At 39.7% G+C, this 25,284-nt stretch overlaps 1 protein-coding gene across 2 annotated transcripts; it reads left to right on the plus strand.

Moving 5' to 3' along the window:
- The first annotated feature begins 1,104 nt into the window (after positions 1-1,104).
- On the plus strand, positions 1,105-23,866 carry DCUN1D5 (defective in cullin neddylation 1 domain containing 5). Of its 2 annotated transcripts, none has more exons than XM_074916452.1 (8): positions 1,105-1,426; positions 4,179-4,270; positions 6,821-6,891; positions 7,300-7,391; positions 13,172-13,280; positions 13,374-13,478; positions 15,988-16,090; positions 16,842-23,866. In XM_074916452.1, the coding sequence occupies exons 1-8, from the start codon at positions 1,341-1,343 to the stop codon at positions 16,895-16,897; spliced, it is 714 nt and encodes a 237-aa protein (XP_074772553.1). In that variant the 5' UTR covers positions 1,105-1,340; the 3' UTR covers positions 16,898-23,866. The 2 variants fall into 2 exon arrangements, with proteins under 2 accessions (XP_074772553.1, XP_074772561.1); XM_074916460.1 differs by having other exon boundaries at positions 4,188-4,270.
- The last annotated feature ends 1,418 nt before the right edge of the window (positions 23,867-25,284 follow it).

Consider the following 25,284-nt stretch of genomic DNA (forward strand, 5'->3'; position numbering starts at 1 on the left):
GTGCCCGGCGCTCCGGCGGCCGCCCGGGGCTCGGCCGCCTCGAGAGCTGCGCGGCTTTCCCCCCGCAGCCACCGCAGCGTCCCGCCGGCCGCTGCAGGGAGCCGCGCGGGGCTGCGATCCCGCAGGCGGTACCGTCCCGCCTCAGGGACACGCGTCCCCGCAGCCCCAGCGAGACCGGGCTGCGGTGGCGGAGGCCGGCCGTGGGGGACAGGGGGCGACGCGCCACGAGCGGGCAGGAGCGGTACCGACAACTAATAACTGCGGGACAGATGTGACTCGCGCTGCACTGTGGCGGCGTTCCGCCTTCCCGGCAGCAGCCCTGCGGTGGGCTGGCTGGTGCTGCCTGCGGCAGATCGGCCACCGGCAGCGCGTGCTCCTGCTTCCCGGCACTTTCGCCTGTCGGTCCGGGTGTCGGTGCCCCGCTCGCCGTTCAGCGCTCGCCAGCGCTTCCAGCCGCGTCTGGGCACGAAGAGCGCCGTTACGGTGAAGAAAGCAGCTCTGTCCCCCCCGCGGCCGGCCACCGGCCGCCACCCACCGGCTGCCGGCCCAGCCTCACGCCAGCCCCCGGCGCTGCCACTCGCCCGCCCCGCCGTCCCCAGTAACGAAGGGCTCGCGCTGCCCCGTTTTATTTCGCAGAATCGTCTAGGTTGGAAAGGACCTTGAAGCTCATCCAGTCCAACCATTGACCTCACACTGACAGTTCCCAACTACACCAGATCCCTCAGCGCTATGTCGACCCGACTCTTCAACACCTCCAGGGATGGGGACTCCACCACCTCCCCGGGCAGCCCATTCCAACACATTACGCTGTGAACACGCCGTAACGGCCGCACAACTCTGCGTGCTCACACTGCGCCCCGGCCCCAATGAGCCGCCCTTGGAGCCACCCGCCCGAGCCACCGTCCCGAGAGCTGCCCCCGCGGACCGGCTGAGGCCCGGCGGCGGGACGGGACGGGGCGGCCGGGAGAGCCACGCGGGCGGGGCGGGGCCGGGCGCCGCGGCGGGAAGGGCGCGAGCCTCGCCCCGCCCCGTCCGGGGGCGGGGCCCCGGCGGCGCTGTCACTTCCTGCTCGGCGGCGTCTGTGTCCGGGTCGCTCGCCGTTCCCTGAGCAGCCGTTACCGCCCGGTTCTCCACCCCCGCCGCGACACCCGTTGCTGGGACCGGGGCGGCGGCGCGGCCTGCCCGCAGGGGGTGGGGGGGCGGGGAGGAGCAGGGCTGGACGGAGCTCCTCGTCACCTCGCCGCAGGTGTCGGGAGGCGGCGGCCGGGGGGGCGGTGAGCCCGGGGGAGGCTCGGCTGCGGTCCCCGGCAGCGGGGCGGCCCCCGCCCCGAGGCAGGACGATGCCGGTGAAGAAGAAGAGGAAGTCCTCGGGGTCGGCGGCTGCAGCGGCGGACGACACCGGCCTCAAGAAATGTAAACTCGGCAGGTACCGTCTGGCGGCGCGGCGCCGCCCGGCGGGCAGCGGCGTGCGGGGGGGCCGGGCCGGGCCCGCGGCGGCGGTTGTGGCCGGCTGTCACGTCGTGGGCGAGCGGCCGCGGGGCTCGGCCGCTTCTCCGCGGGCGGGGGGGGGGGGGCGGGCGGGCTCTGGCGGCCGGCCGTGCGGCGGCTCCGCTCCGCACCGCGTGCCCCTGTGCTGCGGCATCCCTTTGTGCGGTGGCCGCGGGGCCCGGGGGGGCCGGAGCTTGCCCCGGGGGCGGTGGGACGGGGCAGCGTTGCGGGACCCGGCCGCCCCCCGCATTGCCTGGGTCGTGCCGGCGGATCTGTGTCCGGCCGCTTGGCGCGGCGCCGCCAGGCAGGTCCCGGGGGCAGGGAGCGCTGGTGCGGGCCGCAGCGTCTGAGTTTGGCTTGTTCGCACTCGGGGGAGAAACACCAGGGAACCGCTCCCGTTCCCTGCTGGTTTCGCCTTGCGCTCTGCCGGTAGGGTCAGCTCCAGCGTTCGTCCCCACATTCATCCTAACCGTTTGCCTCGGGTAGGCACCGCTCCTCATTTCACGGCTGCCAGTGCTCAGAGTGTCTGTGGTAAATAGTCTCTCTTTTTTTGCAGTGAAATGGAAGGACAGGTCAGGACACTCCAAACAAAATCAGGAAAGGTTTTTCTAATAAATTCAGGAGTCTGAAGCATCTTCTTCATTAAGTACTATAAAAAGACCACTTATGCTGTGTTACCCGAAAATTACCATTAGAATGATAAACCATTAGTATGGTGTCACAGGAGCTTCTAGTGTGGCTTCCCCAAAATAACTGTATGCCTTCTTAATCTATTAGAATTTGTTAAGTATGTTAGTAAACCAGTAGTTATGAAAAACATCCTGAGGACGTAAGAATACAAAGGACTTATGAAATCAACGCTATGGGAATGGCTATTGCAAGAAACTGTGGCATATGGCATTTCTCATAGGTTGACCAAACTTGAGTTTAGAAGTACCCAGGCTCTTATTTTGTTATGACTGTTCATTTTGGATAACTGTTCCAGAGCTCGCTTTCTGCAGTCATAAATGATCTTTTAGTTTCAGTCTAAAGTTATTCATTGCCAGTTAATAATCGTTCTTGTGCCTGCATTATCCTTTATATAACTAACACTCCTCCCTCTTGGTTCTGCCTTATCATATTTGGAATGAGCGCTTGTACTTTCTCATGCTTTATTTTGTGAACTTAAACAAGCTAAATTCTTCTGGTTTGCAGTACTGATTTTCAGTTTCCTTGCTTATCATTGCTTTTTTCTGCATCTGCTCCAGTTTCAGTTTATCTTTCTTGAACGCTGCTGACCAAACTTTTATGATCTTGATGTCTTTTACTTCAAAAAAAAATCTTTTGAAAGCTCCTTAAATGTTCTACAGGAAGCAAGCAGTCATTGGGCAAAACTATGACATAAATGAGAGTTCATGCTAGCTGATCACTAAATGTTAGGAACACGAGCATTTTTGACCTAACCTTCTTATATTGGTAATATTCTTTAATAAAACCACTGATTACAAATGGATATATGTTAAACTGGATAAAACCAACAAACAGTAGTATACTGTATGACTTTGTTTGTTTCTGGTGACTTGTGTTTTCAGTGGCGGTTTAATGGATGCTTGTGTGTAGTCAATCTTCAATTCTAGCTTTCAGCACGTAAGGCTTCATCTTGGAGAGCATTGCTTTCTTTTCTAGTGAAGTTTAAAATGATACATAGGAGATAAAGTTGTTCACCAGCTCTCAGAATTGAACTATTCTTTTCCTACTTGACATTTTCATTTTAAAATTGCTGTGTAGGAGCTGCATAATTTTAAATCTTCTCATACAATTAACTTTCACCTCATTCTTAGAAATAATCTTATCTTGTTCTAAAGTTCTGTAACTTTGTATTTGAAAGGAGTGTGCATTGAAAAGTTGCTGCAGCTCCTTACTGACTAAAGATGCTTTCATGTGGTCAGTGTTTTTATGGGAAGAAATCAGTTATTCTAAGTATCCTTTTGAAGAATTATAAATAATGAAAATTCACTTCATAGGCAAACTGGGTTGTGTGTCATGAAGACAATGTGAGGGGGAAGCTCTGTGTGCTGAGCAGTTTTAGTCTTACCATAAATTGCGTATTACTATTCTGGTATGTGTACCAAACATCTATAGAACTTACAGATATTTAGTTACATGTTTAATGTAAACAAATTGACCAAGTTTTCTTCCCAAATTTGAATACTTAACTATAAATAGCCTGACTTTTAAATATGTCAAACTCTGCAGCTCCTGTTGACCTAAATGGGATCTGTGCATATTCAGCACTCTTGAAGATCATGCTGCTTATTAGAGATCTCACTTTAAATGCCGTGTATATAAATATAAGTAGATAATAAGGCATTTGAATTACTGAGTAGTGATATTTTGACCATCTGTGTGTGGGTTTCTTGGTTTAATATCTAGAAGATAACAGTACTATTGCATTTCAGAAAAAGTAATAGTTGTGATAAATTAGGCTATGAGAGGATTGTATTTCATGGTAATTTTATGTTCCAACCAGTGTTGAAACAGGCTGACAGACAGTTGCCCTTTAACAAATTCAGCTTCATTCTTGATGTATATTGACTACATAAAACAGTTTAAATAGTTTGAACTGATAATAAACAATTTGGAATTTAATTTTAAATTATTTCCCTTTTCTCATATTAAAATAACACCTATCATCCTTGTGTTTCTATAAGCTATTGCAGATCACAAGCCTCTGGTAAAGTAATAAGCGGAGAAGAACATTTTTCAAGCAAAAAGTGCCTGGCTTGGTTTTATGAATATGCAGGTAATATGCAATGGATTCATATTTAAAACTGTATGGTTTTGTTTAAAACAAGCAAATACATCAAATATTATTTACATTTTAACTTTTTTTGTGGTGATGTAGACATAAAAAATAGGTCCATATTCACTTCCTTATTGCACGCACTTGAATTAGTATAGCTTTTATTATAGCCTTTTCCGTATTTGTTCTTTTTGACTACTTCTTTGTGCTTTATAATTTACCATGGCATTCTTTAAAATTAAATAACTGATGTCGGGCAGTACGGTGTTGAACCAGGATATACTGAATGGTTCTCCTTCCTGATTTGAAGTGGCCAAGAAGAAGTCAGGACGTTGAGAGATAGTTTAGGTGGAAGTTTATTTATCCAACTAGATCTTGTTTATAATCAAATTGGAAGGACAATGAAATAGTTCATCATTTAAGCCTCTTGGTTTTCTATTTTACGAAATGAAATTATAGGTGCTAATGCCGTTTTTCCTGTCCTAATATTTTTGATGTTTTGAATAACAAATGTTTCATTCAAAAGTGTTAGAAGTAGCCTCTTTCAAATAAATCAGAATTGCTATTCAAGTAGTAGTTGCTTTCAGTAACTATGCAGTGTATTTTGCAAAACTTATTAGACTATTACTGCCATTTATTGACCAATTATATAGTTAGAAATTCAGGATCTGTAAACTGTTAGTAATTTCTTTTCTTGTCACTACTTGAAGTCCATCGTAACTAATTGGTGATTAAAACATTAAAAGTCATTAATGGCCAGTTTGCAGGATGAAACGAGCTGATGATTCATCTGCCAGCAATTGGTTTGAGTATATTTATCAGAACTAATATTTTTCCTTGCAGCCTTTCCACAGTAATGAACTACTCCTAATTCTAGTATTCTGCTTTCTAATTTAGGTTTGAGGCATACACTTTAGGAGTAAAGAGTCTTTTCTGAGGAAAATAATAATGTGCCTGCACATACTTTTAACTTTTTTAAGGCCTGTAAATTTTGGTTTTATTTTTGAGTCAAGAACTGAGTGTAGGAGGCTATATTTTCTTAGTTAACTGGTAACAAAAATATGCTATATTTCTAGCATAAAATAGAGTTCTAGTGAAATTATACACCATAGGAGATTAAAAGTTTCCATTAAAAGAAAACTATATACACACACGTATATGAATTGTACATATGATTTCTGGGCCAAAAACACTGATTCAAGTTTATACTTGTCATTACCAGTGAATCCTTGTATGTGTTTCTCTTCATAACTTAAACTTCAAATTTTTTTAACACATTCTGTGTAAGGGCTTCTCAAAACCAGATGGCAGTGTTTTGCCTTGCTTACCTAGATTAAATGCTCTTTGCAACATTTTGCAAGAGGTTCATGTTCTTAAATGTTAGTTACATTTTATTTTCCTGTAGAAGTAGCCATTCTCAGTAGTTTTTATTGACTTGATTCAAAGTCTGTTATCCAAACTCCTAAAAAGAATTCTGCTTACAGTAACAGCAGATATAGATAAATTGGAGACGGGTATTGTCCAGGAGAAAAAAAAAAGACTGTTTTGTCTATGTATACAGGAAAATTTGCCAAAAAATTGTAAAATGGCATGTTGTTTTGGAAGTTAAGGCCTTTACCTTTTGCATGGGTTCATATTCACTAAGACAATATTAACATAGCGATCCAAGACACATCAAAATAACATGTCAACAGGCCTACTAATAATATTTGATTGCCCGGTAGGAGTCATTTTTGGAACAGGCTTAGCAGAAATAACTGAAACCAGAGTCTGATTCAGAGAAACAGTATATTGTAGAGTGTGTCTGTATGTGCTCTTTAAATACCCTATTTTGTTGCTTCTTAGAGGCTGCCTTTGTGTTAAAATGGGAAAGTGACAGTATAACACTGTTGTCCTGATCAAGTTTTTTTCATTGTAGTCATAAATCTTTTTCTGCTTTGTACATGACTAACATGCTTAGCATTTTTCTGATTCATTGTTATCACTCTCCTTATTACTTAGGATCATAAAACTCGCATTATTTGAAGACTCATCCTCTTCTGTGTTAGTACAAACCCATAATGTTAACACCTTTGAAACAGTAATATCTGTAATAGTAGCTCAGATGGAATTAATTTTTTTATTGTCGATAAAATAACTCTCTGAAGAACATTATTCGTAGAGTAACTTCAATATAGAGTAGTGATACCCAAGTTATCTTATAAACAAGTGACCACCGCAGTTACTGGAGCTGAGCTATATCTGTGGGAAGCCCAATGGAGTCTTCTGAAAACTCGCATATACAAACTAAAATAGCTTGACTGCTGTTGTGGGGAGGCAGTGCACAACATGAAAGTTCTGGTTTAGTTTTGCTTTTAGTTCACAGTAATACTTCATATGTAATACACATGTCTCCATATTGCAGTTGATAGAATGGTAATAACATAATACCTACTTAATACCATTTAAAGATGGCATGTATGCAATATAGTCTAATTGTTGTGTGTAACCCATGTGAGCAATGAATGTTACTTAAATTCAGTCTGAGGGTTTTTTTTGTTTGTTTTGAAGGTCCCGATGAAGTTGTGGGACCCGAAGGAATGGAAAAGTTCTGTGAAGACATCGGTGTTGAGCCTGAAAATGTAGGCTTCTTGCATGATACTAATAACAGTTTAAAAGGGGATATTGGATAAGATTAAGTTCTGTGTAAAACTCTTAACTTCAGTAAGCAAAGAGTTGATCTCTTCCTGCTTTTAGGAGCTGTTCTAAGATATTTCAGCTGAACACATCAATTATGTGTGGCTGCTGTGTGAGGTTTTTTGTTTGGTTTATTATTTTAATTTCATTTACAGAATACTGATATTTCATTTTCAGAAAAATGAAATTAAATATTGCACATTGCTGAATTATTAAATAGTAACAAATATAAAGTGCTGGCATGTACAACTGCTAGAATGTTTGAATGCTCAGAGTTTTGTTCTTGGACATCTAGAAATCAGCCTTTTCTTACATACTGACTCCTCTTTCTCCCCTTGTCTTTTTCTCCCTAGATTATTATGTTAGTTTTAGCCTGGAAACTAGAGGCTGAAAGCATGGGATTTTTTACCAAGGAAGAATGGTTAAAAGGAATGACCTCATTACAGTAAGAGTGTTTTAAATATGTAGTAGAATGTTCTAATTTTATGTTTGTATGATCAACTTAATTACTCTTGCCCTCAGTTTATTGTACATTGGCAATAAGACACAGAAACTCTTGCTTTTAGGTCTGGTCTGGGTCAACAGCTGGAAGTAGCTACTGTTCATCAAGTTGTGCATCTGATGAGTTCACTCAAATGCTAAAGTTCTGTCTAACCCTAGTAAGTCAGGATTTGGTGGCTGCTTCTTACAGAATGTTAAAATACCATTCTAGTTAGCCGACACAATTAAGTAGATCTGAAGATACTCATAAGCATAGCTCAGCACTGGTATTCTAGAAAGTTTTTATTTATTTCTAGGATTTATAGATGAGGACTGCGTTGATAATAGTTTTGGTTGTTAGTGTTATTTATTAGATGCAGGTCAGAAGCCATGCTTAACACTTAGGTTAAATTACACTTTTCCAAATTATAAATAAAATTCTTATTCTTTCTGTTTTAGAAGAATTTTTGGTGAGATGGCCTCCCTAAAGAGGTTCTTCCTTTTGTGAAACTGATCAGCTTTTTGTGAGGCTTAGTTCAGTTGTCACTTTTTTGTTTGTTCTTCATGAAACTACTTATGGTACATAAATGTTTAATGGGTGACTTGTTTTGACACTGAAATCAATATTTAAAACGTCAGGGAGCTACTCTTACAGCTATGTCATGGTGAGAAAGAGGAGGCTGATCTGACTCTTGGAGTTGACACAATTGCCCTATTGGTTTTGAATTGGTTTGGGAAATTGTATTGGGTAGATACCCTCTGGTTATTCAAGACTATGGAGTGAGGCCAGCCAAATCTCTTGTGCAAATTTTACTTGATTTGGGACTAGCCTTCTGATGGATGCCTTAATTGTTTTGTGACTATCAGAAGCTTTTAAATTTAGTAAGAGCTGGAATTATTAAATTGCCTGAAATTCAGGACGACAAAGATTATATTCTGCATACATACATTTTTAGACACGGTGAATGGGTATAATTTGGTCACGTCTCTGAAGTACTTAATTTTTGTGCCCAAATGGAAGCTCTCAATAGTTAGCCAGTCTAGCAGAATGAAAGCACAAAGACTTACAAAATCAAGCACATCTTCAAAACCGATGTTATAGACTTTGTTTCTAATAATCTGCTGTGATTAGGGATCTTCTGCTTCTTTTAAGAACAGAGCTGGTCATGCTGTAGGCTAAATGTGTTTAAGACAGAAAATACGGTATTGCTGCACATTTTTATATAAACAGATGTGATCAGAGCACTTGCCTAAGCCTAATCCTGTTAACCTCTATGTTTTGCTTCCCCTGGCTGTGCTCTAATAGCAGGCTGTGGACTAAGCAGCTGGATGAGGCGGTGACACTCACATAAAGTAATTCAGGATTCTTTGGCTTAAAAAGAGAATATAAATCTGCAGACTTGTGTTGTTTGTGCTTAGTGGGAGGGGAGGATCATATTATGGGATTCTATCTGGAATGAGGGAATCCAGCTTCTCTTGAAAGGTTTAACAGAAGTTTTGAAGGAGAACGATTTTAAACTCTTAAAGCAATAGACTATTATTACATTTTTGCACAGCATTTTAAAATTTTCTTTCATGAAGCAACAACATTAAAATGCATTAAAAGCCCAGAGTGTATTCAAAGTCAGAGTTAAATTATAGAATCCTTATTTCAAAATATGTGAAATGTCACATAAGGTAATTGCATGAACAGGGTTGGGTGGAATTCAGCTACAAAGTAAGACACCTAAATGTGTGGTATATATGCAAGAGCTGGATTTCTTAAACTGCAGTCTTTAGAGATCTAGTCAATGGAGTGGAGCCTAGGGCAGTTTGCCTTAAGACCTAGTGACTGGTCACCTGAATTGCTCTTGCGGGTTGGTTGGCTAGGCCTCTGTGAATGGCAACACCTTAAGTTTAGACACCTGAATCTAATCTACAGTCAGATGCCAGCATTTGGGTGCTTGAATCTTGAAGGGACATTCTTTTTGTGTGTGGTTTTGTGATATGCTGATGAAGTTTGCTCTTTAGAGAGGAGGAGGAGAAAAATAAATATGTTTTAAGGTATACTCTGTCAAAATTAAGGTGGATCAAACACTAAGTAGCATCTTTTAAGACGTAAACAACTTAAGCTGTGAAAGTGAGGTTTCTATGGTATCATGTTGGTAGGGTGAATTCTGCCCTGTATATATATGAAATCTGGGTATCTGACTCTACATTGATCACCTGAAAGTCTTTTCATACTCAGCACAGAGAAACAAGTACCTCTGGGCAATTTATTTTGGCTATTTTTTTAACACATTTTTAGGATTAAATGAATAGCCCTCAGGAACTGACCATGTATCTACATTTCCTTTAAAACCAATGAAGGATGAATAACTTAATATTGAGCATTTAACTTTATGTATCTGAGTTAAAGGAGAAGCATACCCATGTATTTGTCTGTTGTAGTTACCAATCTGGTTATGAAATGAAGGTGAAGGAAAAAGGATTATGATTCATGATTTTAATAAACTCCACAAAAGTCATTGTTCAAACTAGGTAAATACAAAGAATTTCATGTGTAAAGAAGTGAGGTGTAAGCAGCTATATTGCCTTAGTACTTCTCTGACTATTTTTTATTAACCTTAGAATTTCAGCCCATTTTATATTAAAGCTGAGCTTTTGAAAGTGAGTGCCCAGGTGAAGGGGAGAGTGTCAAATTAGATTCCAATTGAGGGAAAGATAAGGTCATGATCTCACAAGCCACGGGAGAGAGGCAAGAGATCAAGTTTGTAACTTTGTGCTGTTTGTAGAATTATTAATAAAAACAACATATTTGGGTTGACTTTAATTATAGCCTAATTAGCTGGTTTTCCAACAAGCTTTTTGCTTGTTATTACATTTCCTTCTGTTAATGTTTGTGAGGCTAACACAGAGCATAGTGTAAACAATTTTTTTTTATTGCCAATATAGCATTCAGTGTATACCAGAATCTGAACAATTTCTGGTCTCCAGAACTATAAATCAACTGACATAGTGAAACTATGGCATTACCAGGGCAAAAGATGACCCTTGCTCTCTTAAACCATTACTTCCTTGGACCTCTGTATGCTCCAGTTATAACATGGAACCTAAATTTCAGAAAATCCTGTTTCAGTGCTTGGAGAGGTGGATGGATATAATTTCCTTTTGTCCATCTGGAGGGCTGGATGATGGCAGGGAACGCTTTTTGTAGATTAAAAGACCTTCGAGCTACTTTATATACTACCATTAAATGCTTTTAGTTTAATGTTTGTATACATCTTACTAATTTTTCTTTTTAGTAAAAGACAAGCATGTGTAAATAATTATGAAATGTGAAATATTGGAGTATCTGCGTGGGAGTTATTGAATCATTACTCTGTCCATGTTAGCTATGCCTCAAATCAACTCTACCTCAATAGAAATCAAAATAGGACTGCTTTGTGGTGCTAATTTAAGTTTTGTTATAAATGTGATGTAAGGATGTGATGAGAATGTAGTAAGCTGATGTCTAGTTTTGTTGATCTTGAGGTAACCTTATTTAATGCAATCTTTCATTAAAGGCTGTTCAAGAAATCACATCTTTTTCTAGTCTCTGTACAGGAGTTTGGTGTTAATTCACTTTAGTGCTAATTAGGAGGTTGTTCTGACTGAAAAAACCCAAGCTGTTAGCTATGGGTGACCTCAGTCATCTTGTTTATGATGCAGTCACATAAGCAGCTTTATCTATAAAAGAGTAGTTTGACATTTCCTTACCTCGACAGCACCAAGAAAATTAGTGGCCAGGTGTGGAAATGCCTTAAATGGCTTTAACAGAGAATATGTCCTTGCATTGGATTTCAGAGAGTGGTGCCTGTCTGTCTGACTGTTTGGTTTTAAATAGTTTGACAGTAGCTCAAATCTTGAGGCTTAGTACTTGCATATTTTCATACCAACTTTTTCAATAAAATCACTTCTGCATTAAAATATGTAGAGTCAATAGTACAGTAGGCAGTAACAGGAGTTTTACTTTGTTCTTAAGTTTATGATTATTTGAACAATATTAAAAAATATTTTTCAAGAAACTTAAACATCCTGAAATCTGTGTTTATCCATCGTATGGTAAATAATCTTAGTCATATTTGACAAAGTGTGTGGTAAACCCACTTCAATGTATTAATGACATACAAACTACTTAACAACGTGAGCATTTAATTAGGTGTTAAATAGGTGGATTTGTCCTCAAATGTAGAGGACAATATTATTGCAATATGAAGATTTGAACATAGAAAGAAGAGAGACGAATGTAAAATAAGATGCCTTTGTAGCATAGCATAATACTGGCTTAAGGGTTAAATGATAAAATACATAGACTAGTTAGATGGCTGAAGAAAAAACCCCTAATTTTATCTTTAGCTAAATCTACCAAAGCTCTTTTAACAGGTTTCCTTTTCAAAATAATGCGTGGTTTGTTGCAAAATATATTGGTTCTTGTCATCTTAACACACAGCCTGATTGTCTAATAGTTTTGTTTATTTAGCACTGATCTTGGCTGGGGCTCAGTGCTGCTTTAAGGTAGATTCTGCTAGAGACAAGAAATAACAAAAACCTCCAACAGCTGGAATTGCTACGTTTCTTCTATCACAGCCTGAGAGACAGAAGTGCACGCACAGGCTGGCAGACCTGAGGAACAGGAAGTATCGGTGTGGGCAAAGTACAGCATCAAAGTACAGCATCTCAGCGACCTGCTGCCATACTCCTGAAGGACTCTTGCTATGGGCTGCTGAGGCAGGTCCACAAGGAGCAATTAAAAATGCAGATGTATTCTCAGAGAGGCAGGCTGCCAGAAAGGGGACACATTACCAAAGGCATTATTTATGTACATCTGCATTTCTGAAAGTATTGCTTCTGTCATGTATGATACACGGCAAGGTGGGATTTTTTTTTTAAATCATGGAGCTGTTATTTCATAAGAGTAAAATGTGACATAATGTAACTGCTCTTTTGAGTGAGTCTTTCCTGGAGGATTAGCATATGTAAATTACTTTCTCCTCTGCCATTCTTGGTGAATATAACCCATTTTCTATTTGAAAACAGAAGTCCTTGCCAGATAAAATAACATGGAGATCTTCTTTTCTGCCGAAAGGTTTATTTTGCCGAAGGGTTATCCTGTCAGCTAGCAGTCTCATACAACCTGTGAGTTTTCAGTTGAATAGCTGCTGACTAATCCAGCTGACAGGCTTATCAGAGCTTGCATTTGTCAGTCATAAAACACAAATGTTTTGCAGAGTCCCTGCTCAATCCTGCCACTCATAATTATATAGTCTTGAAGTGTGTGTTTAGGGTTTGGTTTTTTCCAAAGAGATAGGGCATAAAGCCCTTATTTACAGCTGGATTTTCTAACCTTAGTACACACTGAATACTGTTCTCTCCAAACTTTCATAATGATTGAAAGATATGATAGTGCTGGGTATGACTATAACTTGCAGAGTATAGCATAAAAAGACTACTGTTTGAAAAGTAAAGCAGAGACTTTGTATTATGTTGCTGATACTTTTTAAAAAAAAAAAAACACACTTGGTTACAGGAGCTAGGGATTCACCATTTCAGTAAGCCGCAAATGTTGAGCATGTTCAGTGTTCTTTAAGTCACTTGTATAGTATTACTATTACACATCTGATTGCAATTTAGTGATTTTAAATTTCTGTGTTTTCCAGCATTTTTTTAATTGTCCAAATATTTTGCATTGAACTTCTAATGTAATTTGGTTTTCTTTATTTTAAGGTGTGACTGTACAGAAAAATTACAGAGTAAATTTGACTTCTTGCGGTCACAATTGAATGACATTTCATCCTTTAAGAATATCTACAGATATGCCTTTGATTTTGCAAGGGTAAGGCTACTGGAATGTTAGAGAAGTTTTTGTTTTAATTATTCAATGCGCTTGTACTTGAGTGGTTTTTGTGCTTTCTTTATTCAACCTTAGGATAAAGACCAGCGAAGTCTTGATATTGATACTGCAAAATCCATGTTAGCTCTTCTGCTTGGAAGAACTTGGCCACTGTTTTCAGTATTCTATCAATACCTGGAGGTACAAGTTTCCTTGACTTTCCGAATGATGGCACAGTCGTTGGGCTGTTCTGTGAAAAGATTTCAGGGCTTGTGTTGTTTTTTCTCAAGAATGTATCCACATTGCTCTCCTCTTGCTCGACATGCTTATGAAACAGTGATGTTCTTGTATGCAGATCCTTTTCTCACTCCCTGTGCCTCACTCCCCCTTCTCTTATCAAAGGCAACTGAAATTCTATCTTAATTAGACTATAAAGGTAAATTTAAAATAATAGAGCCCCAGTAGTCTTTTCAGCTACATCTGTCCTGAATTTCAAGTTTGCTTTGTGTAGGTACAGTATGTAGGTACCCTGAGCTCTGTCTGTCTCTGGAAGATTTTGGTCAGCTCAGCTGCAAGTGACTTAGTAAGGTGGATGTGTGTAGGTTGTGGAGTGTGCTAGGCTTGAGACTATTCCCTGCCTTCAAATCAGTACTAATGTTGCAAAGCAGATGTCCTTATGATCATACTATATTGTACCCTGGAGAACAGGTTTTTGTAATTGTTCATTCTGGAAATTTATCTGAGCTAGGTATGCCCCACTTCAGGGCAAGATGAAAATTTAACCATTTCTAAAGCTTAAGAATGGTGACTTCCTGATTCCCTCCTATTTCAATTTTGCCCTGATCTTTCAAGAAAGCATTTTATGTAATTTCAGAACTACGAAATAAGTACATGAATCATAGTATCATAGAATGGTTTGGTTTGGAAGGGACCTTAAAGATCATCCAGTTCCACCCCCCCTGCCATGGGCAGGGACACCTTCCACTAGCCCAGGTTGTTCCAAGCCCCATCCAACCTGGCCTTGAACACTGCCAGGGAGGGGGCAGCCACAGCTTCTCTGGGCAACCTGTGCCAGTGTCTCACCACCTTCGAAGAGAAGAATTTCTTCCTTATATCTAATCTAAATCTTCTCTCTCTCAGTTTAAAACCATTACAGAATCACAGAATCGTCTAGGTTGGAAAAGGCCTTGAAGATCATCTAGTCCAACTATTAACCTAACACTGACAGTTCCCAACTACACCAGATCCCTCAGCGCTATGTCGACCTGACTCTTAAACACCTCCAGGGATGGGGACTCCACCACCTCCCTGGGCAGCCCATTCCAACGCCTAACAGCCCCTTCTGGAAAGAAATGCTTCCTAATATCCAGTCTAAACCTTCCCTGGCACAACTTGAGGCCATTCCCTCTTGTCCTATTGCTGGTTACTTGATTAAAGAGGCTCATCCCCAGCTCTCTGCACCCTCCTTTCCAGGAAGGTGTAGAGGGCGATGAGGTCTCCCCTCAGCCTCCTCTTCTCCAGACTAAACCCCCCCAGTTCCCTCAGCCGCTCCCCGTACGACCTGTGCTCCAGACCCTGCACCAGCTCCGTTGCCCTTCTCTGGACACGCTCGAGTCATTCAATGTCCTTTTTGTAGTGAGGGGCCCAAAACTGAACATAGGAATCGAGGTGCGGCCTCACCAGTGCCGAGGACAGGGGTCAGATCCCTTCCCTGTCCCTGCTGGCCACACTATTGCTGACACAAGCCAGGATGCCATTGGCCTTCTTGGCCACCTGGGCACACTGCTGGCTCCTGTTCAGCCAGCTGTCAGTCAACAGTCCTAGTTCCCTCTCTGACTGGCTTACCCCTCGTCCTATCACTACACTCCCTGATAAAGAGTCCCTCCCCATCTTTCCTGTAGGGCCACTTGAAGTACTGGAAGGCTTCTATAAGATCTCCGGGGAGCCTTCTCTTCTGCAGTCTGAATGACCCCAGCTCTGTCTGCCTGTCCTCATGGGAGAGGTGCTGCAGCTCCAGATCATCCTTATGACTTTCCTCTGGACTTGCTTGAGCAGGTCCATGTGCTTCTTATGTTGGGAGCCCCAGAGCTGGACGCAGTACTCCAGGTGGGGTCTCACAAGAGCAGAGTATAGGGCAAGAATCACCTCCCTTGACCCACTGGCCACACTTCTCTTGATGCAGCACAGGGTGTGATGTGGCTTCATTGCTGGGTCATGTTGAGCTTCTTGTCAACCAACATCCCCAAGTCCTTCTGGCAGGGCTGCTCTCAATCCACTCATTGTCCAGCCTGTATTTGTGCATGGGATTGCCTTGAACCATGTGCAGGTCCTTGCACTTGGCCTTGTTGAACTTTGAGGTTCACATGGGCCCACATCTCAAGCCTGTCCAGGTCCCCCTGGATGGCACATCCCTTCCCTCCAGTGTGTCAACGGCACCACACAGCTTGGTTTCGTCAGCAAACTTGCTGAGGGTGCACTCAATTCCACTGTCCATGCTGCCCACAAAGATGTTAAACAGCACCGGTTCCAGTACCAACCCCTGAGGTACACCACTCATGTAGTATTTTGAAAAATGGAAAACCAAGGATATAGTTGTTGTTACCCCTTAAATTGTTTGTTATGAACTGATTGAAGATGAAATGAGAGAAATGAGATGCAGCATTACTAAATGTCATTTGATGTTTTAATGTTCTGAAATTATTTTCTGTAGCAATCAAAGTATAGAGTTATGAACAAGGATCAGTGGTACAATGTACTGGAGTTCAGCAGAACTGTCCATGCAGACCTTAGCAACTACGATGAAGATGGTGCATGTAAGTATTCGTAACATTTTGCTTATTCAACTATTATTTCAGTCTTTTCAATTTGCGTAAAACAAATTTCTGTAACAGACCCAATACTGTCAGGTATAAAATATTTCTTTTCCAACAATGCATAGTAAAACTGTCCTGATAACCATTCATCTTCAAACTGCAGATATTAATTGTAGTAGTATGTCAGGGGTATGATGGTGTATTTGAGGCAAGTCATATTCAGTTCAGGATCTAGCAAAGCTGCTCGCCGCATGAAACTATAGACTTGCAAATAGAATTATAAATGGCAAAGTCTCATTTTGTACTAATAGTTAAACTAGAGTTTATTATATATGAAGTAGCCTAGCTTCTGGTGCTTGGGGCTGAACTCTACACTTGGCTAATAGTCATTCATACTGTGAATTGCATTAGGCATCCCATTTTGGTTTGTGTTCTAATTATGTGAAACTTTTAGAGTTCTAAGAAGAAGGAATTAGTTGGGCCAGTTTACAATATAACCTTATTTTTGTGCTTTCAGTTCAGTGCACCTGTCAGGTGTCAGGAACACTTTTCTCCACATTTCTGTATAGTGCTATTTGTACACTTTTTGCCACCCTTGGATTGAAATTATTGTAATCACTTTGAATCTTAATAAGTATTTGATCATAGAATTGGCATGGATGTTACCTAGACCAATAGTTTTAACCTTCATACTTTAAAAGATGTTTGAAAGACATTGGCAAACATAACTTCAAGTTTCATCCATTTGCAGGGCCTGTACTTCTGGATGAATTTGTTGAATGGCAAAAAGTTCGTCAAGCGTCATAGCAAGAATTCAAAAGAAAATGCAAAAGTTTTTTTGGTGCCCGCCTGTACACAAACTAGTGAGAAAAACAAAGGATTGCATTTTCATTCTTAAGAAAGACTTTACAGTAATTTTTTTTTTTTCCTTTTTTAAGGAAATTTTCTTGTTACACGTGAAATGGGCATTGAACCACACCTCTTCTGAGACTGAAAGCTGGAGTTCTTGTTTTGAGTCTTATGTTTATAGCATTTATTTCAGTACAATAAAGATTCAGATTTGTGACAAAGGCCTAAAAGTGAAGAATGTCCCTTGAATGTGAGTGTGGTGTCAATTTTTAAAACCAAATCTTTAAGATTATCTTTCTCAGAAGTGCCCTTTGCTATGAATTTTTGAAGACCTTAAAAATACTTAACTGGCACTGTTGCTTGCTGATGGTATGATTGTCTTGTGTGACAAACATTAGAAGGAATGACTGATTTTTGGAGCCCTGGGTGGGAGTGTGCTAATTTGAATATGAAGTATTGGTCATGGATTATACCACATTTTTCAGCTCCTGGTGGAGATAAAGGCCTTAAACTCTTTACTTTTTTCTTTTTTGTTCAGTACCCACCCAGTGGCATGGCATTTAATGGCAAGCCCTTTCAAAGCAGAAAGGTGTCGAGCATATGGCTGTACATATAGAATTGCTGAAAACTAGTTGCCTGCACTGATGGTGAACACAGATACTCTTTGGTACAGTAAGGCAGCTTCAAATTTTTACTACAATTCAGACTTTGGATTGCTTTGTATAAAAAGTGCAATTTATATGTTAAAAGGGAAAGCTGGAAAGTCTTGGTTTCAAGCTTTGCTTATTACATGTTTTAGACTGGAAGCATTCACAACATGACTTTTTTTTAATCTCCCTGGATGCTCTTCATACTGTAAGTCAGGAAGAGACTATTAAATCACCTACCATTGACCTGTATATAATAGGCTATTAATTTTTACCCTGTTACTCCATGTATTGAGTCCAGTAACAACTGTGAGATTGCCCTTTCAGGCGCTCAGTATTTGTGGCAACCTTTACCTTCCTGCCCAGGAGGCCCAATGCCACCCTTGAGAAGGAAAGGGATTTTAATCAGTAAATGTGAGAAACCAAAACAGAATGAGAGAATGAAGCATTTGTAACTTCTACTTTGTTATATAAATATATTATGCAGACTGTGATAATGCCGTGAGACTCAGTCAGTGATCAAGGCCTCATTGTGCCAAATACAGCTTGAAATAAGAATAGACAATGTAAGCTAGGCATGACTTGAAGATCTTTGCCTCAGGGAAATGACCTGTTTTGCACATCCCTTATTCAGACTAACAAGCATGAGTTTTCCTATCCTTAAGGAAAGCTTTATTCCCAAGATGAATTATTTTTTTTCACAAGGAGGGGGGAAAAAAGGGAAAAGGTGTGAGGAGAAATAATGAGAAGTGGGACAAACTAGTAGTGTGTGCCTGTGCTGTTCTATTAGAGAGGACTACTCTTGCGATTTACTTTCCAGACCTTCTTGCTGGGGGAAGCAATGCAGTGGTGGTCCATGGGCTGTTCTGCAAGTCACCTGATAGTGCAGTTGGAGCTTGGTTCTGCTCAAAAGGAGAGGAGAAAAAAAAGAAGGCATGGGGTGGGAACCAAACCAAACAGCAGTTGAGATACCAGGAGATCTGCTTGTTCAGTGGCTAATGTCTGTGTGCATGCAAACATATGCACTACAGCTGTTCTAAATATTTTTCCACCTTTTTTTAAGGGAAGTACTTAATTTTGGACCTCATGTAGGCTACAGCAGTTCCCTTCAATATGTTACAAGTCGACCATTTGCATTGCTGATAATTATGATTTCACTCATAACAGAGTGCCTTTCATTTGGAAATTGTCCTACCCTACAGAAAGTTAGTGCCAGAATGAGATTAACTCCAAGAGTCTCAAGATCTACTGGTAGATTAAGGTCCTAAAATGCACAGATAAACGTGACCCAATTAACTTATGTCAAGAGAAGTACTGCTGTACTCTGAATCTCCGCAGGGGCACTGATTTCTCAAATTCACTACAATGGCTCTCCTTGTTTAGTATGTTTAGACCCCATTATAACTGGGAAACTCTCTTTCCAGAAGTTTTGAAACACCATTTAGAAGATGAATATTTTATAGTGTGATTAAAAAAAAAAAAAATATCAACTTTTTTAGATAACTGCAAACTTATGAATTCCATTTAAACCAGTTGGTCCTAGAGGATGGTATTAGAGTCTAACAGTAGGAGTGATGCATCTACCAATCCAAGGTGGTCAAGTACTTACCGTTAAGGTGTAAGACACTTTTGTGATGTATCATTTGTATCTCTGTTAAGGTTTTATCAGTATTCCTATAATAAATCCATGTTTCAGGGATTTATAACTTGGTTGTGTGTGTGTGATTGAAAATCATCAGTTACTGTAAAACTTTGACTGGGAATGAATGTATTTAAGCTACTTAAAATCAATATAGTTTTTCAAATTTGAATAAAATAGCATTTTAAGTTATGTTTTTGTGCTCAAAACTGCGATCAGATTTATTGTTTAAATGTGAACTAATGGCTTGTACAGTTTCATTGTGAGCTGATCACTTTTATTAGCTGTCTCTTATTAAATCATCTTACAGCTTACTGTGGATAAGTGCCAAAAGCTGTTTGTTTATTTTTTTTAATTTTGTGCATGTCCACAAGCCAAAACTGAGTTCAGCTAAATGCTTTCTTTAGTCTTTGAACTTCAATTTTGCTTTGCTCAGGTGCATTTCAGTTGTTGAAAAAAAAAAGTGACACCTTATTTTTCAGTATTCTAAGATGAAAGTTCACAGGTGAAATATGCTGCCACAGTTATGACAAATAATAAAATTGGAGGTGAAATGTCTTCCAAAACTAAATCATAGTGTTGTCTATCTTGATGTTATAAATTTCAGTTTAATCTCACTTTAATTTCTGATAGTAATTCTTCCTAACATAACTAATTTTTTCTAGTTTTCTTAGACAACTAACAGTTTCAGTTTTTAAATCCAAAAAAGGCCCACTTGTTCATGGAAAAAGCCATACTGGTAGATTGGAATGTAATAACTCTCCTATGTAAAAATGTGATCTTGAATTAAAATCATGTATGTTTACCTGTGTCTTTAACTATATATGTAGTTTTGATGCAGTTTACCTTTACTGTTTAATTTACATCTAACTCTACTACTGGCTGTAATTTCCCGTTTCTATAGTGGGATTTGACTTTCGCCCCCGAGATGACTGGATGTCCCGCCAGGGGGCGCTGTGGTCCGCGTTCCCAGTGTCTGTTGCTCGGAAGTTTTGGGCTGATCTCTTGCTCTTGACTGCACAAAAATTGCAAAAGGGACCATAAATTTAATGTTTCTGATGTTTTGTTCGGGTTTTTTGAAGCTAGTGAACAGTTCTTTCAATGTACAAACTTGTACAGGTTTAGCTTTGTTAAGTATGATGAATAAAATGGTATGGAATAGGGCAGAAAACTTGTTTTTTTTGTCATGCTGCCTCTTTTTTAGTTTTTTCTTTTGTGTATGTGTAACTTCTTAAAATCACTGAGAGACTTAATTCCAGCAAGGTGGATCTGTCTAATTTCTAACTTAACCTTACTGAATTTCTTTGCTCCTGTGGGCACATTTAGAAAATAGAACTCAGCTGGGAGCAACAGTAAACAAGGTTCTTGATTATACTCCGTGTTACTAGGTGCTGGTAGAACTTACTGGCCCTGATCATCAATGAATAATTCATGACAGTTAATTAACTGTTCCAACAACCTCTTTGCAATGCATATCAATGAAAAGAAAATTAGTTTTTCTGTCTTCCCAGGACCCATTCTCAGTCTGCACACACACACCCCCGCCCCCCTCTACTTTGGTCACTCTCCTGTTATTACGAAAGAACTTGCTGTTTTCTAGTGCACTCTTCCACAGGGTCTTTCAGAGCCCATTACAGAAAAGACCAAAGTCAGCATCCCATCCAATGTTAGTTACACTGTTTTCCTTGCAGACAATATAGGTTGTTCCATTCCTGACGCTTTCTAGTTGTTGAGGTCCGATGCCTTACCTACCTCAGGACAGTCTTTTCTCCCAAAGATCATCAGTCTCTTTTTAGACCTACAGCAATGCCCATTTGTTGTCTCTACAGTTCTGTTTTATCTTCTTTTGATAATGAAGTTTCTAATGCCCTCATGAGTCAGCAGGATGTTTAGAGGTATGCAGACCAGGCATCTCATATCTATATCTACAAATGATAGCAACAGTTCTGTTCCTTCTCTTTACCCTTGTCTTCTGTATTATCATTCTGTATTTCTGTCTCTGTGGGAAAGGACACCCTGGTGTTAGGCAGGCATATTAAAGACTGTGTGCTACAAGATAATGTTGTCTAGTGTTATCTTAATTTTTATTTTTAAACCACTGCTGAGTTTGTCACCAAAATGAAATTAATTCCTCAGATTTGTATATCAGTTTGTCCAGATTCTAAACTTTAATCTTGTTCCTGTTTTTGTTTTAGCTAATCAGACTATAGCATTCTCTGTATATTGGGATCTTCTTAGGTTTTTTTCCCTGAGTAGTAACTGACCATATTGACAGAAGATGTAAGTTATTGAATTTGTATGTTTTATAGGGCAGATTTTTATTTTAATAAGACAAGTACTATTTCTTAATCTAAGTCAGTTCCAACACATTTCTATTGAATGACTTGCTACCTTATAAATTATTAAAATGTTACAGTTGTGGCTTGTTCCTCTAGAAACTGCGCCTGATGATAAAGATCCTCTAAGCACAACATTTTTCATCTTCTTTAATTAAACTTCTTCCCTAATTTTGACAAGTGAAGAAAAATCACTCTGTTTCAGGGGTTTTGTTCATGTATGTATTTTTATCAGCTCAATAGTGAATTAATGCCGATTAGAAAATAATTTAAAGGTATTTCCAGCTGATTTAAGTTCTAGCTAATGTACAACTTTGTTTTTTCATTGTTTTCATAATTACTTAATTTGTTTTCACTGTTCATTTTATGATAGTGAATTAAAGGACTAGAACATAGTATTGCCAGCTAGTTTTTTTTTCTGATAATAGCTCTGAGGTGATTCTTTTTAATTTTTTTAATATTTGAATATTTTGGGAAGGTTTACTGTGCCTATTGTAGTAATTTAAATTACAGTAAATGAAATGGTAGATGTGACTTGCAGCATGGCAGCTATTATAAGCTTAATGTGAAATTATTTTTTGCATTCCAAATCAGTTAACTCAATAAGTTTTTCTAATGAAGGAGGAAATATTATCCTATGATGTAATGCCTCTCAATAATTAAAACTTAAAAAAATATGACAAACTTCAACAGCTAATATTACATCCTCATACTTTGGGTTGAACATAGTAAAAGTGGTAGTCAGGACACCTGAATGAATGATTCAGAACACATCTGAAACAAATAATTATTAATCCATGAGAAAGATAAGCACATTTTTTTGTGGATTACAGCAACAATAGGAAGAGGAACATTAGTTATATAAAAAGTAGGTCCTCTGCATACCTGTCTCATGCTTTTGAGTTACGATTTTGTGTAGTGGTTTGATGGATTGGTTCTACTTGCATGGATCTACAAAACAAAGGGTTTCTTCCCTCCTGTGTTTGATTTTTGCATCAGGGCTGAGTAGTAATACAAAGCAAAGATCAGTTTGGAGGTCCAAGGGCTGGGCATAGGTCATGACACTGATTTTGCCACTCTGAAACAGAAATATTCATGGAACACAAGGGAAAGAATAGGAAATATATCTGAAAATAAAATACAGTGATACCCTACCATTTTTCCCTTTATTTCCATGCTTATTTATTTAACCAGGGGAATGTTCTGTCCCTATTTCAGACTTGTAGTCTGTATACATGCACACACACTTTTATGTATAAAAATAAATATATTAATATTTCCCATCTGGTGTTCAACTTTGTGGAAACTGCCCAGAGAGGGTTTGAAGGTGAAAGAAGCATTAGAAAGGAGGTTCTGTTCTCCTCAGCCTTGCTATAGCACATGTACATTTTTAAGGCTGTGGAGATGGCTGGTCACTTTTGTCCTATGCAAATTTCCCTCAATGGTGGTTTTTCTGCATTTGAATGGTTCTCTCCTAACACTCAGTTTGAAGTTTTGATAGGGAAATGCTGTTTTCTCCCTGAATCTTCAGTAGGCTTATTCAGGAGCCATTGCTTTCAATTATATGGTTTGGGTTTGGAGGTTCCCCCCCATGATAATTAGTGGCCTACAGAATTAATACTCTACTGTGGAAAAATGTCCTGGTCACGTTGGAGACACCAAACCTAACAGTGTTCATGGGAAGACAATAATTATTACTGACACTTGGGTGAACAACCAGGATATTTATGTGTGAAGGCCTATCCTTTGCCAGTGTTTCTGACTTTTTTCTTTAAAATTGTTTATGGAACTGTGATTTTTAGGTCATGTATTAAATCACACAGTTGTGCCTGTGCTGTACAACTGAGTATATGCTGTATTGAAGTTCATTACACTGTGTAATTCTTAAATGAAACGCTTATGACTTCAACAATGTAAGGTGTTATAGTTTGTGGAGCTTCATATATTTTTGCAGCGTAGTGAGTATGATGCATAGCTCAATGGAAAATCACTGGTTTCTGAAGTCATGAGGAAGCATCTTGTCGGTAGCTATTTATAATCAGTGAATAAGCTTCAAAACAGTTTAATTTGCTATTTTATTTTTTGATGCTCATTCTAATTTCTTAAAGGATCACTCTTCATGGGAGAACATGTTTATAGGTCTTATTTAATAACAAAGAATATTATTTTTCTATTAATTTGGGGGGGGGGGGACGACACAGCTAGTGTACTAGCATGTAAGGCTTCAATTTCATTGTACTAGGTACTCTGTTGTTAATGAAAATTTTGTCCCAACCTAATGACATTACTGTTCTACAAATAAATACTGTGCTTATGCTTTGTATAGTGCTTGTCTTTTTGACTTGAACATTCCTGCAGTCATAAAATTATTTTTCCATTTAAGTATGTCATCTATAGTTGCTCAATATTCCTTAAAAATGTAATTAAACTAAGAACTTGTTTTCTAGTATTAATGTTACCAATGCAAAAGCAAATCACCTCATTTACATTTATTACTTTGTTTATATGTTTCTTGAATGTTTTGGCCCTCTCTACCTCAAAGGTTTGATTCATGTTAGCATAGTTTGAGTTGACCAATGATGATTCCAGTCAAGCTCTATGATTATTTTGGTTAAATTTTTTCCTTTGGAAGTAAATAACAGAGGCCCAGTTCTCCAAACATGCATAAGAGTTCATCCGTACAGAAATTAGGTTGCTAATGATTGGCAAGATGTTTATTTTAAGCCCTTCTATCTTAGGTTTTGTAGTGGTTCTGCCATCTCTGAAATAGCAGCTGTCTTAACTACAACAGAAGCAAATACTGATTACTAAGTTTCTGCTGCTTTGAAATACCAGGTGGAAGACAGAGGAAGTGCTCACGTTGAGGTTGGATTGCAGGCCAAATCTATGTGTACATCACTTGGGCTACAGCTTGAAACAGGTGTGAAGTTGGCTGTATTTCTTTTAAGTAAGTTCTTTTTGTTATACTGCAGTGAGAATTAAAGATTGCCACACTACATTATGCAACATCTTTGTAGATTTAGAAATGGTGAGGCATAGTAAGGCACAGTGAAATAGAAGAAAGTGTCAGTGTCTGAGATACTTAGCTTTTGGGTGGTATAGTGTGCATTATGCAAACAAAACTAGCTGGTCTGAATTTTCAATTTTTGGATGTCTCCTTATGCAGATGCTTAACATGCTACACAGAGTGTCTGTTTTTAAGAAGATTTGAATATTAAAATATGTTGGCACTTTTCCTTTGCAACAGTGTAATCCTTTGATAGTATTTTGGTGGCTGCCAGGAAGAGGAAACCATTTAGTTGCTGAATGTTTCCCAATTGTAAGAGAGTCCACAAGAGACATAGGACCGGTGGACTCATATTCTACTCTTGCACATTTGTTAGAGATGTCATGCTAGACATCAGGTGCAGATACTCTTTGGCTGTCCCCAGCCGCATGTGACACCCCAGAGACAATCAGCTTCATACAGGTTTGATTTGGAGTAAAGAATTGGTAAGTGATGCTCCCGACAAAAGTTTTCTGAACATCTATGTGTTATGAAAATGTGACACACCAATGCTTGGTAGTTAATATGAAAGGAAAAACATTACAACAGCCATTTCAAATCTAAATGAAGCAGGATTAGGTTTAACCAGCTTTAAGAGATTTCATTTGTGGGCTGAAATTGCCTTTTTGCAGTTCAGAAAGCCCGAAGTTACTTTGGTTTTGCTGAGTTAGCTCTAT

Source organism: Athene noctua, chromosome 1 (genome assembly GCF_965140245.1).
Source record: "Athene noctua chromosome 1, bAthNoc1.hap1.1, whole genome shotgun sequence".
In the NCBI taxonomy this organism is placed as follows: Eukaryota; Metazoa; Chordata; class Aves; order Strigiformes; family Strigidae; genus Athene; species Athene noctua.

Excerpts from the sequence above, each read along its gene's own strand:
- DCUN1D5 (XM_074916452.1), top strand. The coding sequence starts at position 1,341 with ATGCCGGTGAAGAAGAAGAGGAAGTCCTCGGGGTCGGCGGCTGCAGCG. Across the intron at positions 7,392-13,171 it reads AAAGGAATGACCTCATTACA|GTGTGACTGTACAGAAAAAT; the intron begins GTAAGAGTGTTT and ends CTTTATTTTAAG. Across the intron at positions 13,479-15,987 it reads TATTCTATCAATACCTGGAG|CAATCAAAGTATAGAGTTAT; the intron begins GTACAAGTTTCC and ends TATTTTCTGTAG.